Below are 17,115 nucleotides of genomic sequence, written 5' to 3' on the forward strand. Positions count from 1 at the left end.
ACTTGGAGTTTTAGGCAAGTCCAACATCTTATTTAAGAAAAAGTAACGCTTGTTTGCTTCCAGCCCTGTTCAGACTTTTCTGGGTTTTGTATTTGATAAACCTCAAGGTGCCTCAGAGCAATTCATGGGTACCAGAAAGCCCTCCATTAGCGAGCTCTCCAGCTACAGTAGAAGCACGCTAGAATAACATGCTTTATTGATTTCCTGTGAGAAATTGCTCTCCATCTTTGCAGAAAACTGGTGCTGGACTGCCTATTCTGCGTGTGTTGTACCTGAAGGAGACTCTCGTAGTGCTCTGAAAAGCTTACAGTCCCCAAATATACGGTGTTTTAAAACCTGCAGTGAAGAATGGAAATGAAATTTCCACCTCATGTCTTCCCATTGCTGGCTAGCCTCTCGAGGTCTTTGTGTATACGTAACTACCTTCTGTTGAGGTCTTACGCTGTCCCAAGAAGGAGCTGGTATTCCACAGTACTGGGATATTTGTTGTAAGAGTTCTGGGTGTATCAAGTTATTTCTTCGGGAGAAAAACATCTGAAAAGTTTCTAGTTGTTTTGGATTCCTTGAAACAGTACAGGATGATGCTTGCAATTTGCACATTTTGAGAGGAGAATGCTTAGCCATCTCTTCCTGAGCGTGTTCATGGCTGTAAACCACCAGTTAACTGCAGTTTAAAGGCATGTAACATGGCCTGACATGGAAGCCTGAACTAAGTAGTGTCATAAAGTTCTGTATGCCTAGCACTGAGCCTTTCCAAATACCTCACTTGTCATTTAAGCAAACCACCATCAACGAAAAACCACCCTGAGCAGCAGTTTATGATAAGCTTTGCTGTAACAGAGCTTGCTCCCTCCTAAATAACCGTGAAAACTTTGTGCTGATTTTATCAGGCATTCATTTTGGGCAGTGCAGCTGTTACCACAGAACATACTTAAACTTTTTGTAACGGGTTCCTTCGTCAGATCTTCTGAATCGGTTGTCGACAAGCAGTGAGGCCTCGAATCTGCCCTCTGTACAAGCACAAAATCCAGTAGGAGAGGTATACCTCTGAACGTGCTGCATATTGCCCTTGATTAATAGCAGCCTTAACTATTGGGCATGCTGCATAGCATTATCTCAGTGGAGCTAGTGGAATAACTGCCGTGCACGAGCTGCAGCCATCCTTCTGATTGCCACAGGCCTTTGCCCTCACTCTGCTCTTGGAGCCACTTTGATGTGAGTTTGCTTTTATGTGCCAGCATGGGCAGAAAAAAGAAAACCTGATTAAACCTGCTGGTGACATCCATCTACTTACCTATTTATGATGGTAGATTATTCTTTATTTATAGCCACTGGACTCTGCTACTGTCCTTTTTTTATTTTTATTTTTTCCCCTTGAAGCAGAATTGCAGTTTTTCTCCAACTACTTGTTTGAAGGCTGCCTCTGTCTTGTGGCTGCATTTTTTTCCAGTGGAATCTCCAGTCCAGTTTCCCCAATATTTGTGTTTTTCTGGACTGTGCAGTGCAGACTATGTTTCTGTGATAGGGAGAACTGATTCCTCATGGCAAATCCAGTGGCATTGCAGTACACAAGTCTGCGTAAGCAGCCAGACAGTTGGATGGAAACCATCAGATGGGAGTGCTGTGGTCCTACAGGATGGCCTGTTGATTATTTGCTTTAGCCAGCTTGCACTAGACCAGCTAGTTGACTTTCTTCTGTTTCTCTTTTAATCAATATCCTCAGATTTAACAGCTGAGGCTGTGAAGCAGGTTTCAGCCACCCCCCTACTTTTAAGAAGGTAGCTGTCTCTGGAGGAAACAGGACTGATATTTCACAAGTCATTTGCTTTGCACACGCCATTTCCCTGAAGGCATTTTTCACATGGCTGGTTCTGATGCACTGAGTTTTGGTGCTGATTACACACTCTGAGAAGTGTCCCTTCAGTTAAGGCCATGAACCCCTGGCATTGCCTACACCTGCTGGTACAGTAGCTATGCTTTTGGAGCCACCTTAACAGCTGATGGAAATAAAGTACCTTATGAATGACTCTGCCCTGGCCTCACAGGGAATTTCACATCTGGAAAGACAAGCAACAGCATCAAATTAGTAATGCATACCATTGCCAGTGACTCAAAAGGAAACTGTAGTAATAGCATTGTAGTTTGTGATAATGCCCCTGGGTAGATTCAGCCGTGTAGCAGTTGACTCTGCAGAGACAGCTCAGGTTATTGTCATGATGCAGTAGTTCAGTTGTGACAGAGGGTGTGTTCTCAGAGTGCTCTCTTAAAACTAATTTTTATTTTCTTTAAAATCTGCTTTCCCTAAACAAACAGCAAACCAAACAGCTGTCGCTCTGTCCCTGCCTAAACAGCGGTTCTGCAGTGTGTGTGGCACGTGCTTACACAACTTTTATAGCAAGGATTTATTGTTTTTAAAGCAACTCATAGCAACTTGGGTGGCTTGTGCAGGTTATGCTCTGTATGTCGGGCTGATGGGACTTGCCTGGCAGGTCTTCCAGCCTAGCAGAGCACAGCTCCATAAGGCTTCATTCTGGTTCAGCTGGTGCTGCCGTCATCCCGTCTTCTTGATACCTCAGATAGGGCTGTCCCCCTCCACCCCCTTTTTTTTTTTTTTCCTTTTAATTACCAGCACGGATGCTCACATGATACTGCTCTAATATTTGGGAAGCAAAAGAAAGCCATTGCAACTTGCCTAACAGGGAAAATAGGAATCTTTGGAAAAAGAATAGGGGAAATAATTGAGGCCCTCCCATTTCACAGTGCGGAAGAAAATGTGCGTGCTTTTTTGTTTACTTACTACTACTCTAATCTTCAAGTCTTGTGTTTAAGTAGGTGGTAGATGGCTAAATCTGAACGTTAAGTAGTAATCTCAATGTCTTGGTATTTGAGTAAGTAAAAATTGCTTAATTCGGGTGTAAGTGCCTGCATGCTTAGTGTTTGACATGCAGACAAAACAGTCTCAGTGAAGTAGCTTGTTTTGCCATATTTTGTAATACAGATAAAGATACAGAGGAAGACCTGAAGTTCTTCATCTTTGGATAAATATCTGAAGATATTGTAACAGTGAACGCAATGCTTTGTTGTGGCTGAAATACATTGCTGCCTCAAGTTAGCGTTGTTGCTTACTGACCCCACTCTTTGCCTTGGTCTGGTGGTGCCAGGTGAATCACATTCTGCATCTTACATTGGTAAGAATTGAACCATCCTTCAAATAAATTTACCTCTTTGCAGTTCTGCAGCAGTAGTGTCAGCAGTAAGACAGAACAACCGTGCCAGTTCTTATGTGAAATGTGCTTTGTGACTAGAGGCTGTTCCTGCTGCAGGATGAACTGGGCCCAGTGCTCCAGGTGTGGCCTCCCCAGTGCCGAGGGGAGGACCCTTCTGGCTCAGGGTCAGCTTGTTGGCCAGGACATCAGGCCTTTTTTTGCAAAGGTGTTCCCCAGGTGCAGGACTTGGCATTTCCCCCTGTTAAACGCTGTGAATTTCCTGCTGGCTTGTTTCTCCAGCCTGCCCAGATCCCCCCGAATGGCAGCACAGCCATCTGGCATACCAGCCGCTCCTGCCGGTTCTGCGTTGTCTGCAGGCTTGCAGCAAACTTGCAGAGGGTGCTCTCTGTCCTGTCATTCGGGTTGCTAACAGAGATGTTGAGCAGTGCCTGTGCTGGTACCGACCCACGGAGTGCACCCCGGTCAGTGGACTTTGTGCTGGGGGTGAAGATTCTTTTTCCTGTAACTTTCCATCTTAAAGCTCAAGTCCCAGTGTCAACGAACTGAATTTCAAAGTGCCATGTCCCTTGTCTGTGTTGTAAATGACACTTCCCCCTTCCTTCTTTTTTATTTCACATTCTTTTGAGATTGTGTATCCAGGGGGCTTGCCTCTGAATTATTCTGATGAGACTCCAGGAGGAAACAAGTTCTCCAGCTCACGCAGCAGTTGGAAATTTGTATGAAGATATCCTGAGTTAAGGGATTGACCGTGGTGTTCCCATCATTGTCTGTGCTATGGAGTTGAAATACACAAAGGGCATACTGGTAGAAAAACCTTCTATGTCTTGTTTTTTGTTTAAAATTTCTTTAATATCTGTCTATGGAGCAAAAGAACACATGGACCAACATTTTTCAAACCAACTTTTTTTTCCATACAAGCAGTCTTGTGAGCCCTGCAACTTGTGCCATGTTTCTTTCTTAATATGTAACGTTTTATAGTCTTGCTAAACTGCAAATCCTGTCTTTTATCAGTTTAAGAACTTAATGGAGGTCCACCTATTCAGAGCCTCTCTGATTTTTGTGTTACATAAATATGTTTCTTTACTTCCATCATTGCAGTGTTGCAGCTTGTTGGCCATCCTTCAAATATTTAGCCAGCAAAAAGCAAGTCATCTTTAGCTAGCCTCTGTTTCTCCTTTTGGTTTCCAGTAATCTCAAAGGCAGTCCCATAAATTGTGTGTCTTTGATAATGTTGAAAATCCCCATTTCTGAACATGAATTGTTTCTTTTCCACAATATAACTAGGAATGATCAGCATGTTACTGTCAGCTTTAAATATGAACTGAAGCGATAGCTGTTCATCTTCAGTGTATTCACTGTTTGTCACCAAGGTCTTAGAAGAATCTGAGCCATGTGCTTCTAATTAAATCATTTTTTGTCTGTCCTTTGAAACTCCTTGTGATTCTTTTAATATTCTAGCCTAGTTTTTTGTTTTTGTTTTTCCGTTTGCCTTTATAACCTTTACTTGTTCTGATGTTTCATTTCATGTGTTTAAAATTATGAAAAATTATTCTTCCACAGCAAGAAAAATTTGGGACAGTGGCCCATTGTTTTTCTTCTTCTTGTTCTGGGCTTTAAACAAATAATGATTCTTCTGGCCTCTGTATCATCTGCAATATATTAGGTATTAGGGCTTTAAGATATTATATTATTTCATGAATGCATTGATGTTCCTCTGGGTAGTTAAAGTTTAATGCATTTTATCTCTCACTGGGGAGGAACGTGCTGTACAGCTGGCTCTGTCTGCAAGTGGTCTGACTCATGAGCTTCGAGGTACTTCAAAAGGATTTCAGAGCTCCATCCCATTCTTCAGTCTTGGAGTCGCTTTTCTAATAATAGAGGCAGCAAAGCAGGCAGCAGGATTGCTTCTCGGCTGCCATGGTTTGTTACCAGCATAGCCATGAAAAGCTGTGAGCGCTGCCCATCTGCTGCCTCTGCTTGGAAGTGGTAACCGCTGTATTCGACCAGGGTTCCAGTTTCTGTGGTCAGAAGGAGAAGTAGCAGGGCTTCAGTGCCCTGTAATGCAAGCGGAGTTGTGGGAGTGGCGTAAGGTAGCTTTTGGAGACCTCCAGCAGGTATGGAGGGTATGTCGAGTGAAAGATGCATCCTCGTAAGATGGATGATATATTGGAACTATGCCTTAAGCATCTGTAACCAGCACAGCTCACCTGTCCTGACAGAATTTGACTTGAAAAGTTTTCTTATCATGTCAACTGATTGCCTTGCGTAGTTACGAAGAGAAGCAGCTCTTGGGATGATGCTGTCTGTACTGAAGTCAGTGAAAGATTTTGCTTCACTGAAGGTGAGCCAAGGTTTCATTTCTATTGATTCTCAGTCACACGTGGGTAGAATGAGCGCTCTCTTCAGCCGCAAACATCATCTCTTGTGCCAGTGAATTACAGAACTCAAGAAAACTGTGCCCATGAGGTCCTGAATGTGCATTCCAGGAAAATGAAGTCAATCCTCAAAAGTAGTCATCACCAGGGGCTATTTCTAAATGGAACTGCTGTGCTTTAGGAAAAGGATGGTTCTTGGGTTTGTGAGATAGGAGACAGGGCATCTCTGTTCTAATTTTCACTTGTTTTTACCACCTCTTATTGCCAGTTAATTGCAATACAGGGGTGGATGGACTTACAGCATAAATATTGTGACCACCAAAGTCCTCTTTTCCACAAAGCAGCAGTTTGTAAATTTCGGTCCTAAAAGGTAGAAGCTGAAAAGAACGGAACTGAAAGCAAAAGGAAATGCTCCTAAAATGAAACATGGAGGAGCGTGAAATAGTTTGCTACAGAAAAATTACGATGGTGACTGGGACATCTCGGTATATTAACAGATGCTGTACAACAGGCTCCTTTTGTTTGTGGGTTTCTCTTCCCCAGCTTGTTCTTCTCTTGCTTCTCTCTGATAAGTGTTTTTCTTGAGGGGAAATAAGAAAAAATTCTCAGTGGAGTCCTGAATTGAGTTATCTGTAAAAGACACTTTTTTTTTTTGGTATCAAAATCTTGTTTGAAACTATTTTTTACAACCTTAAGGTGTGTATATTATAATGGCATTAATATTTAAAATACTTCTGTTAGTAAAGACACATTCTTTAATAAGATAAACAAGACGATGAGTGAAGCTGAGCTTAATGATACCTGATGTTGTATGCACATTCTTTCCTTCCTTTTCTGGATTGTACTTTTATTAATCTACTGTGTGTCCTGTGTGTACAAAGACAATATATGAAGGTGTTCTTGGCAGTAAAAGTGAATCTTGAAAAGAAAGGGTAGCCTAGGAAGAGCTTTTTTCAAGGGTAGGAAGAGCGTTTTTCCTCTTTCCAATAGAATGTGTCTGATTTTATATAGTTTTTAAATGCCTTCTAGCCCTAAAATATTTATTTAAAAACAAAACTAATTGTATGCTGATTTACTTATCCCATTGTTGGTTTTCTTTTTTCCACCATAGGCAAGTATATCGATTTACAGAGACAAATGCCTTTAGCCTTTTAGTTAAGGGAGTAAAAAAACACCTTTAGCGTGTCTTTATCCACTTTTTTTTATGAGGCCAGGAGTGCAATTTCTTAATGGCAGCTGTCAAGGAATCCCATCTGTAAAGGAGACAGAAATGTATTTGACAACTCCATCTGAAACATGCTTTGACTGGACATTTGTGAACAACAGTAAAGCAAAAAACTTGCCAAATACAAATGCTTGCGCATGAGGAGGGATGTTTAAAATGTAGAAACCTGGTTGTCATGAGTTAAATTACTATTGAGTAGATAATAACAAGGTCCCTTATTTTTGAAAGCAGGGTGATTTTTGAGGAATCAAAGGAGACTGTCCATTAATAACGCCATTTATTTGTGACTAAAGCTTTGCAAGAACCACAAAAGGTGGTACTGTTCCGCTCTAAGCATTGCCAACCCGCAGCTTCTTGGAATTGTTTTTCTTGAAGTCTTGCTTCATGGATGTGTGTGACTACAAGTGATCAGAAGAAAAATAAATCATGGGGTGGGGAGTTCCGGAGTAAGAAGTTCTTAGCTTCTCTGATTTGTAGAGAAAGTTGTGAATACTCTGTGTAAGAAAATCTAAAAGGTAAATAACGTGGATACCCAAATCAGTTACACCTTTATGTATATCATAACTTGCAGATGATTTATCTAACCATTCTATCATAAAATCACAGAATTGTTTGGGCTGGAAGGGACCTTAAAGCCCACCCAGTTCCAACCCCCTGCCATGTGCAGGGACACCTCCCACCAGGCCAGGCTGCCCAAAGCCCCATCCAGCCTGGCCTTGAGCACCTCCAGGGATGGGGCATCCACAGCTTCTCTGGGCAGCCTGTGCCAGGGCCTCACCGCCTTCACAGTAAAGAATCTCTTCCAAATATATAACCTTAAATCTAACCTGTTTTAGTTTAAAGATCTTACCCCTTGTCCTATTGCTACACTCCCTGATAAAGAAGTGTTTATGGTGTTTGGGTTTTTAATAAAGGTAATTAGGACACTTAGAGTTTCCCTGCCCTTGCCATAAGCATTGGCCTTCTCATGTTTTTTATTTATGGAATTAATGTGGGAGCTTTCAGATTTGGATGATGCTGGTAAGAGAATTGCATCTGGTTCCTTCACATTTCCTAATGGCTGTTGAAATTTCTGGAAGGAGGTTTTCCTTTTTCTGCTTTCCAACTCAGTGGAGAAAGAAGTTGAAACCCAGTGTGATTTCTTAATAATAAGCCCAAGTGCTCACTAGAACTTAAGTCATTAATTTGCCAATAAAATTAATGCTGGTTCTTACTGCACACACGGTAGTGCAACTGTTAACTATAATGAAGAGGCAAGGGTAGAAAATCTTAAATGCTTTTGACGTTTTAAAGTGCAGCATGCAAAGTGAAGTTGTTCATATTAATTGCTATGCAAATCACAGGACTGCTTCACCTGTAGACAACGTGCAGAATACTAGGCTGTCATTCTTGCCAGCTATGTTCTGAAGTACGATGTAAAGCTGCTGAATTGTTAGCTAGCTGAGTAGTGATCTGCACAGCCTAATGACATGCTGCAATTAGAGTGCTTGAATATTTATTCATAGCATCACTTACATTCATGCAGTTATGGTAAGGACATGATTACAAAGCAGCCACGTGTTCTGACAGCTTTCCATAGCTGCATTTAGATGTGCAATAATTGAGTTACAATCTGAAAAAAAAAACCTCTTTTATTGCTTTTATTTTCTTCTTTAAGCTTTGCAAGAGTTAGCTCATAAAAAGCTCAGTTTGCAGCTCATTTTATGAAATATTTTCTTAGTTTTAGAGACTTGTGTACGTCTTGGACTCGGAAGGAAAAGTCTTTCTGTCTTGCATTTACTTGCAGCTGCATGCTGTGTCTTCATCCTTTCCTGGAGAAACCTACCTTTTGCTTTCAAAACTAAGTCACAAATGAAGTCTCTCTTACAGCTAAGCCATTTTTGTGTCACTCCTGCTGGTAAAAGATTTCATTACTCATCAGGATTACTAGATTTGTTCAGTACTGAATTTACCGTGGCTTCAAATTACCAGGTTAAACTGATTTCCTGCTCCTCCCTCTCTTTATATTATTTCACTATGTTACACCACATTTACAGAAATCTAACTGTTACAGGGCTGTAGACACAGAGCTGGTATCGTTATAAAATGTGTCCTGGCAATACAAGGAAGTTGTGGAGGAATGCTTGCTGGGTTTCAGGCACCTTGAGCAACAAATATTTGTCTTTGAACTGTTTTTTTCTTGTTACAGTGGAGCAGAGCCCTGTTGCCGGTTCTGCTGCCATGCATCTGAGGCTGTGATTTGAGTGTTTCCAATTGGAATGGAGGAATGTAATGGCACAGGTATTTCTGAAAGAAAAATGCCCATTTTGAAAACTTGAGAGCAGTTGGAAAGTCTGAGAGGGACATTTATTCCTCCACTGAGTTTAAAGGGCACTGTGAATTTAAGCTAGATGGCTTTTTTTTTTTTTTTTTCTTCTTTAAAAAATTGTGGTAATGGCAGTGGTTCTTCTGCACACTTGTGGTTTGCTGTTCTGTTTCCCATCCAGAAATGCTATGTGAAGGACTTGTACAAACTGTTTCTTTTCTCCCTGATAATCAGCTCAATCAATTGACCATAAAACGATATTAAGCACAACAGACAGGTTGCCTGAGGAGAAATGGCAGAGGGAAAAGAAGCTAGAGGATGTACAGCTGAATCACTCTGATTTAGTAACTTGCTACCTGTCAGCTGAGCGGCAGAGGTTGAGCTATTAGTCTTACCACTTGATTTACTCAATTCATTTTATCTGTCAACTAAAGGATTAAATGAAACTTTTGTTAACCTTGCCACGGGACTCACCTTGGTACTACATCTCTGCTGAAACTCATTAGTGCACAGTAAGCTGGTTGAGTGTTTGCCCCATATTATATCTAACAAGAGCAGGTAGAATACTCTAGGTAGTAGCAGAAACTTATTTTTCCCTATTTTCACTTGACTGGGACCTATCTGAAAATGTCAAGATCACCTCTTAGTCTTTGCCTAGTATGCTACTCTTTTATTTATTTATAGATATATATTTATTTATTTATTTTTATTTTTATTTTTTGCAAAACAAGCTTAAGTTCTCCTCTTCAGTTGTTTTCAGTAGTGTGTTACTTCTCATGACTTTGTTACGAACTTTACTTTAATCCTTCAGAAAGCTGGATCTGTGAAATGCATTCCAAGATTAAAAATAGGTTATTTTTCAACTGCTTTTTTTAAGCTGTTCTGTGGTAGAAGTGATTAATAATATAAACTGATGTGTTCCAAGGAAGTCTCTATGGTAAAGATTACCCCATCCCCAATGACAGATCTAGAAGTAAAATGGTTTTATTTGGTAATAATTAGACATCTGTGAGCCACCTTATATTGCAAATTCTCAATGTATTTAGTGCTTAGTTTTTGGTGCTTTAGTACTTCAGCTTTTGTTGGAAAGCTGCAGTTAAGTATGACTATTTGTGTATTGGCGCCTTAGTAAAGTTGCTGAAGTAATAATTCCAAAATGGGCTTAATACATTTTCTTTAAGACAGTTTTTCTTTCGTCTGACTTTTTTGCATTGTTGGGTACTGTTGTGCCCAGAAATGTGAAATACTTGACCGTGCACCTGCCTCATCAACTGAGATTGCAGCATCCCGGTGCTTTGTGCCTTCCATGGAGTTAGAGAGGACATCGGAGGATATTTGCTTGTAATCAAGGAGGAAGAACAAAGATGATCTTCAAAGTTCACACTGAGAAAAATGAGGAAGGACCTGTGCTTAGTTTGCCAGGGAGAGGAAGGAAGGTTGGACATTATGGGATGAACAGGCTTCCCCTCTCTGTATTTGTAGTCTGATTCCATCTACTTGTGACCAAGTAGAGTATTTTATTTTACTTTTTTATTTTTTTTACTTTTTTTTATTTTACTTTGTGCTTAAGTCTCAGGTCATACTGCTTTTGGAGCTGATGGAAAATAAGCAGCAAGTTTCAAATGTGTGATGCTAATTGGATTTCTGCGAGGACAGGGAAGCTATGCACGGGTTATCACTTCTTGCCTTCAGTGCATAGCCTATGGGTTTCTCCTCAGTTAAACTACAGCTGGGAGCACAGCAGAAGTATAACCCTTGAATTGTGCTGCAGGGAGGGCTGGTTGCTGCTGGGAGACCTTTTAACAAAACCTTTCTTAACTGGATCTTTAGGACCATAGTGGAGCTGACATATTGCCTTTGAGGTCAGAAATGGAGATAATAGCCAGTGAGAACCTCTTGAGGTCCTGAATGAATACAGAAAAATAATCATGTCCTACGTGCACAGGCAATGCATCTTACTTTTCCTTTTGAGCTTCATAGAACTGCTCAGCCTTTCCATCCTTCCCCTTTCCTTGAGCTGCAGTAACCATCTCTTGTTGGCGAGGGTCAGACTCTGCTCATCGGTCTCTTTGCCCCAGTAAGAGCAGTAGGTGCATGCTGGCCTTTGATTTATGGCAGGCGTTTTTGTTTTCCATCCTGTGTTCTTCTGCAGGAGGCCTTCTACTCTCTATCTATTTATTTTCTCTGTGATGATGCAACTAGCGATTTTAACTCCTTCTCCTCACCTCAGCATAGTTTTTGTGAGTATAGATATTGGATGATCAACAGCTGTGGCTTCCTCCTGATGTCATTCTTGCCACTGGAGTATCTGGTCTCTGGTCTACAAAGTAGTGACTAATAGTTTCTGTCATCTGAGCAGCTCGTTTTCTGAACCCACTTTCTTGCTTACAGCTAACTTCATTTGAATTACTAAGTTTGTTTAATGTAGTGTTTTAAACAGAATGTTCCAACTCAAGTTTTTTCTTTTTTTTCTTTTACCCAAGTAGCTTAATAATTGTATGTGTAGAAATGAAGCAAACTTGCCAAGTTTTAAAAAAAACAAAACAGTAAAAGCAGCTTTTTTTTTTTTTTTTTATGACATAATTCGAAAAATAAATCTAACGAAGCAAGATGGTTGAATTTGAAAGCTGGGTCAAAACCTTATGTAATTTTGAGACCCTAAATATAGAATGGTGTAATGACACAAAAAGATCAATCTCTGCATATGTCCTGATAGAGTATTTTTGTTTTGTTCTTATTCTATGCATGCGATTTAAAACTAAGCTGGATACCCTCTGCTTGGAGAAACGGTCTTGCTAATATAGCGTATCTTATGCTATGTGCCAATTTAAATTGACATGTAGCATGTAGGTTTCTTTGTTATAAGTGTGTGGGTGTGGATTTTTTTTTTTATATAGTGAAATTAGCAATGTGGTCATCACAAAGTTTACCTTTTATTTTTCTTTTTCAATAGTAGTGGAATGGGGTGATGATGTTAAAGCAGTATCGGAAGATGAAGCCATGGTGCTGGTGAACCATCAAGCAACGGGGGATGTCTGCACTCTGATGATGTGCCTTCAGGATAAAGGCACGGTAGGCTACAACTGGGGAATGGGCAGCTTCTGTTTGCAATTTGTAACCTTGGGTGTGCGTGTGTCTGTGTGCGGTGCTGATGACTTACTTTCTTTTGTCTGTTAATCCATCAAATAATCCCAAGGCTCTGAATACAGGAAGCTTTTTGTTTAGATTTCATTTAATGTGACATTACCTTGGAGCAGGTTTTTAGACCATAAACGTTGCCTTTAGGGAATGTCAGATACAAGCTGACTCAGTGTGCAGGTCCAGGTTAACATGGAGGGAAGCAGATCTCCTTGCAGGTAATCGTGTCCTCCACTCTTTCCTCTCACCATATGTCCTTCTGCAATTCATACCACCTTTGGTCAAACCAACACAGGTGTAGCTTCTTGGTTATGACTTTATTCCAGTGTAGAATTTTCCTCATGAAGTCAGGAGCAAGGTCTGTATGGGGTGTTGGTTGGAGTTCAGAAACTGGAAGTGACTCCCCTAGGGCAGCACATCCAGGCTAGCTAAGGTCAGAATTGCTTAAGCTCTTATTTCACAGACTCTCAAGCATTTCTCGGTGAGAAGTGCAATTAATGTCAGTCACTTCGTGCATTGGTGTTCAGAAAATTCATGTCTAAGAGTGTAGTGCCAGAAACTAGAGTAATGGATCTAAATGGAAAATTAAATCAATGAGGAAATTAGGGGAAAAGGGTAAGTATGATTAGGCTACAAAGGGTGAGGGACACACCTGGCAAGCTGAAAAGCTCCACCAGCTGTGTGTTGTTGGTTTTCGTGCTCTCATACTGTGGGGAAACAAGGGAAAAAAAACAGCTGCTCTTTGTTGCATTTGCACAGCTTGTAACTGACACTGTTTTTCTTAGTGTACATTAATATAGATTATGTATCCACTGTATCTCTACCAGTCACTTAACATTTTTTGTAGATTTTTTCCCAGATGTTACTTATGCCAGCAGAGCCAATTTGTAAAACAAAGGAAAAACAAACCCCCTCAAAGATTTGAATTGGAAAGTATCACAGTGCCACTCAAGGCTGAAGAAAGGGACTTACTTCTTCCTTTCTACTATAACCTAGAGAAGAAAATGTTCTAGAAGCACTTTTAGTTTCTTTTAATACCTTTGGGAATTCTCAAGTTAGGCTTGTATGGTATTCTGTACTATACCCAAATGAAAGGAAACATTTGTTCTGTCTTTTGTGATCAAGGTGTGACTGTGAAGATACAGTCCTGTGGATGTGTATGTCATATAACCCTGACTATTGAAGTCTCATGTGCTTTAAATATCACAGAGGTTTGTTGACTCATGTATGTTTCCTAGTGTGCTCATCCATATGTATAATTTAAGCCATGTTTATCCTATTTGTCTCCTTAGCTAAAAAGCTTCAGTCAGGACAAAGCAAGTTTCAGTGAGTGCAGAAGATCCTAAAAATGGAGGAAGGTTTTGAGGTGGCAAATAACCTTCACTACGGAGAATGTTATGTTTGTGGGCTTTTCGAAAAGAAAAGCAGCCTTAAAAAATCAGCATTTTTCCCTTAGAGTTGCTGTTGTTGCTCTTGGAATATACATGTCCAGAGCCTAGAGCGGCTTTAATATTTTTTTTAGCTAATAAAGAAAATAAGTACAAACTTCAACACATTCTTAAAATATTGCATGAGTGGTACAGCTGGCTAAAAATAATGAGAAAGATCAGGATAGTTTATCCTTGATAGAACTTGCTGAGTCGGGCACTTTTAAATAGCATGCTTCATATTTCTGACCAGGAGAGAATGTGAAACCATTGGGGGAGTGAGGGGGAACCTATCCAAAAGAAATCATTATATAATAAACTGCTATTTAAATGAGGCAAGTTTGGTTTTTTTTTTTTTTTTTTTTTTTTTTTTTCTTTTTAAATACTGTTTAAACTTAACTCTGGAGTTACAAAAGATTAGAGTATTTTGTAACTTTGATATTTGTCTGTAAGTAACCAGATAGTAATTTCCAAGAATTGCTTTTATTACAACGGTTAAGTTGTGTTAGTTTCTAAACAGTTCTTACCACTTGGGAGACCTTTTTCAGCTCAAAGTATTTTGCAAAAGTGAAATGCTCATTTCCATCTCACGCAGAAGAGTGTACAGAGAAGTAAAATAACGTACCAAAGGTGGCCTCTCAGTGATAAGGCAGTGTCAGAACTAGGAAGAACTTCCTCCTGTGGCGCACCAAAGTGTTTTTTTTTTTTTACTGTCCTTTGCAAGGTAGTATGGACTGAATCCAGATTTAAGCAGCAAGCATATATCCATTTGCTGCTGCCTTTTTAATTGTTAATTTAAGAAGTCAGAAATGTTCAATTTAAGACTAAACTCTGTTTTTCTGTGTAGCAAAGTAGAATTCAAAAATTTTCTTGCAGCTTGACGATAGATTTCCTAAGGGCCAGGTCAGGAACTGTGACATACTTTTTTCTAGTGTTCTATAAATTCTTATATACAGATGATAGTGTTTCTTATCTGTTTTAAGCAAACTTAATCTTATTAAACACTGAGTTAAAATGCATTTGTTAATACATTTATTCCATTTCAGATTAACTTAGGTGGATAAAGAAAACTTTATCTTTTATTAGTGAAGTGGAACTTAGCTAAAAGTTATGCTTTAACAGAAGGGCTGGTCTGGTGTTGTTTGACTAATACCATAAGACAAGTCACAGAGAGCAAGGTTTCTGCTGAATCAGATGTGACCTTATTTCACTTTTTATATAGCTCAAAACGTTTGTTCCAGTTTGTGAGTGTTAAGGCAAACTCTTAGTAAGTTGGTTGAGGTCTCATAGCCTTTAATGCCTGTGTTAAAGAAGTAGATTAAAATATTGTTATTACTGCATTCTGGCTGGGTTAGGATTGATAAATTTGATTATTATTATTTTATTTTTTTTAATTAAGAACAGAAACAGTACAATGGAGAGAAAAAAAAAATGCATCTTGCAGCTTTTTTAGTACAAATGTCAAGACATGCATACCTGGCTTTCATTGTTGTTATGGACAGGTGCTTTAAAAATGAAAGTCAGTCTGTTCAGGTTGCTTTGTTATGAAATCTAAGCAGGGTGAAATGAAAACGGGCCTGTGAATAGGAGGCACCTACATTTCCTATTAACTCATTAAAAACTATTTTCTGCATCCTGAACTTTGCTTAAGTGGAACTGGTGTAGAAAAAAGGACCTGAAACAGCATCCAAAAATTCTCTGTCCATGAACACCTATGAGCCTACATTCAAAAATGTTGAGTATCTTTGCTTAACCTACTTGAAATACATGTGATTAGAGACCCACATGAGATGTGCTGTTTTGTTCCTGAGGACATTAATAAAAGTGCCAGCACCATTATCCTGCAGTTTGCTCTGCTCTGCCCTTGGTAGCAGAACAGAAGGAATACCCATTAATCTAGTTTGCTTTCTGATTGCAAACAGGATGATTGTGTTTTACCCTCTGAACTCCCCTTTTTTGATTTTATGTGCTTGTGTGTATTCATCAATTAACATACATAAAATATTTGTATTTCCTTTCTGTACTTTATAGTACACCACTGCACAGGCTTACAGGCAAATTTGTAATCACTGAGCTCTGAAGTTTGCCTTTCTGTAGCCCACTTGGCAGCAGTATGTATGTTTTGTCCTAGTTAAAACTTATGTTATGCCTGTTATAAATGGCTCAGGATTCAAATTAGGATTAAAATAAAAATAGGATTTATTGAAAGAATATAAAGGAATAGAGGTAAGCAAACAGCGCTGGGTGCACCGGGAGTCTCCGCTCCACCAGGACGCACACCAGTTACATCAAGCAGCTGATTTTTATGCTCCTAGACTAATACATATTCATTACTACTTCTAAAAAAAATAGATTATTAAAATTAGCTTCCGGGGTGCAGTCCCTCCTACTGGAGCATGCGCGGTCTCCTCTGGGGTCTCTTCTGGGGGTCTCTAGGGGTCTTCCATGCTGAAGGCTCGCAGTCTTCCTCTTCCCCTTTGTACTTACTGGGCACCATCCCAAGTTTACAGAACACCTTCTTCAAAACACCTTCTTCAAATCTTGTCTCCCAGCCGCTTTTCAGCTTCTTTCTCGGCCCCCCCATAACCAGATACCAAAGACCCACATAGTATCCCATAACAGTCAGTAGTTGTTATCAGTTGTTCTGAAACTCCCAGACACACGGGTAATTAAAACATTCTTCCCCAGCCATTCACAGACACATCTATAGCAGTGTTAGAAATAGAAGTCCGGAATAACAAAAGCAAACAGGTTCATAAATTTAAGAAGTGATAAATTGGCTAGAATGAGGAATGAGGGGGAGACTGGGACACACTGCAGCTGTGGTTCAAGCATTGAATTGCCAGTGCAGGGCCCAGAGGCAGACAGGATTCAAACATTTCAAACAGAATTGTTCTTTATGGACACGAATTGTTAAAACATTCCTCACATGCCGGTCTTTGATGCAGTAGCATCACTCCTTCCCAACAAGACTGAGGAAGTCCAGGCAAGGTTGTTAGAAACTCTTGTGTCACCTAAAACATGGTGAGATGGGACTTCAGACCCTGCAGATCAATGATCAGCCTCCAAGATAAAACTACAGTCATCTGAATTTGTGATCTAAATGCCCAGCTGGCACACAGCCACAAAAAGTGCTCTGGGAGGAGGGAAGCCCCAGTATTGCTGGGCAGTTCTTCCTCTTGGATTGCCACACATAGGGACCAAGGCTGACTCCTCAAAAGACCCAAACTGTTTCTTTTCAGGGAAGCAGATTATTATGGTTGTTCATCTCCTCTGGCCAAGCAGATTATGTTGGCTTAGCTTCTACTTGGTAGAATAGAACAATATTTGTAAAACAGCCAAAGTAATAGATGAACGCTGAGGGTCATATGGGTGCTGCTGCAGACTAAAGCATCATCAGTGGAATTTGAAAACTATT

The 17,115-nt window shown here is 40.0% G+C and overlaps 1 protein-coding gene across 1 annotated transcript in view; it reads left to right on the forward strand.

The window, feature by feature from the left end:
- Nucleotides 1–17,115, forward strand: part of LPGAT1 (lysophosphatidylglycerol acyltransferase 1) — a 68,120-nt gene that overhangs the window by 14,453 nt on the left and 36,552 nt on the right. Inside the window, exon 3 of the mRNA XM_082756400.1 lies at nucleotides 12,086–12,204. Coding sequence (XP_082612526.1) covers nucleotides 12,086–12,204 — 119 coding nt within the window. The remainder of the gene's footprint in view (nucleotides 1–12,085; nucleotides 12,205–17,115) is intronic.

The sequence above is a fragment of the Aythya marila genome (assembly GCF_965140915.1).
Source record: "Aythya marila genome assembly, chromosome: 3".
Classification (NCBI taxonomy): domain Eukaryota; kingdom Metazoa; phylum Chordata; class Aves; order Anseriformes; family Anatidae; genus Aythya; species Aythya marila.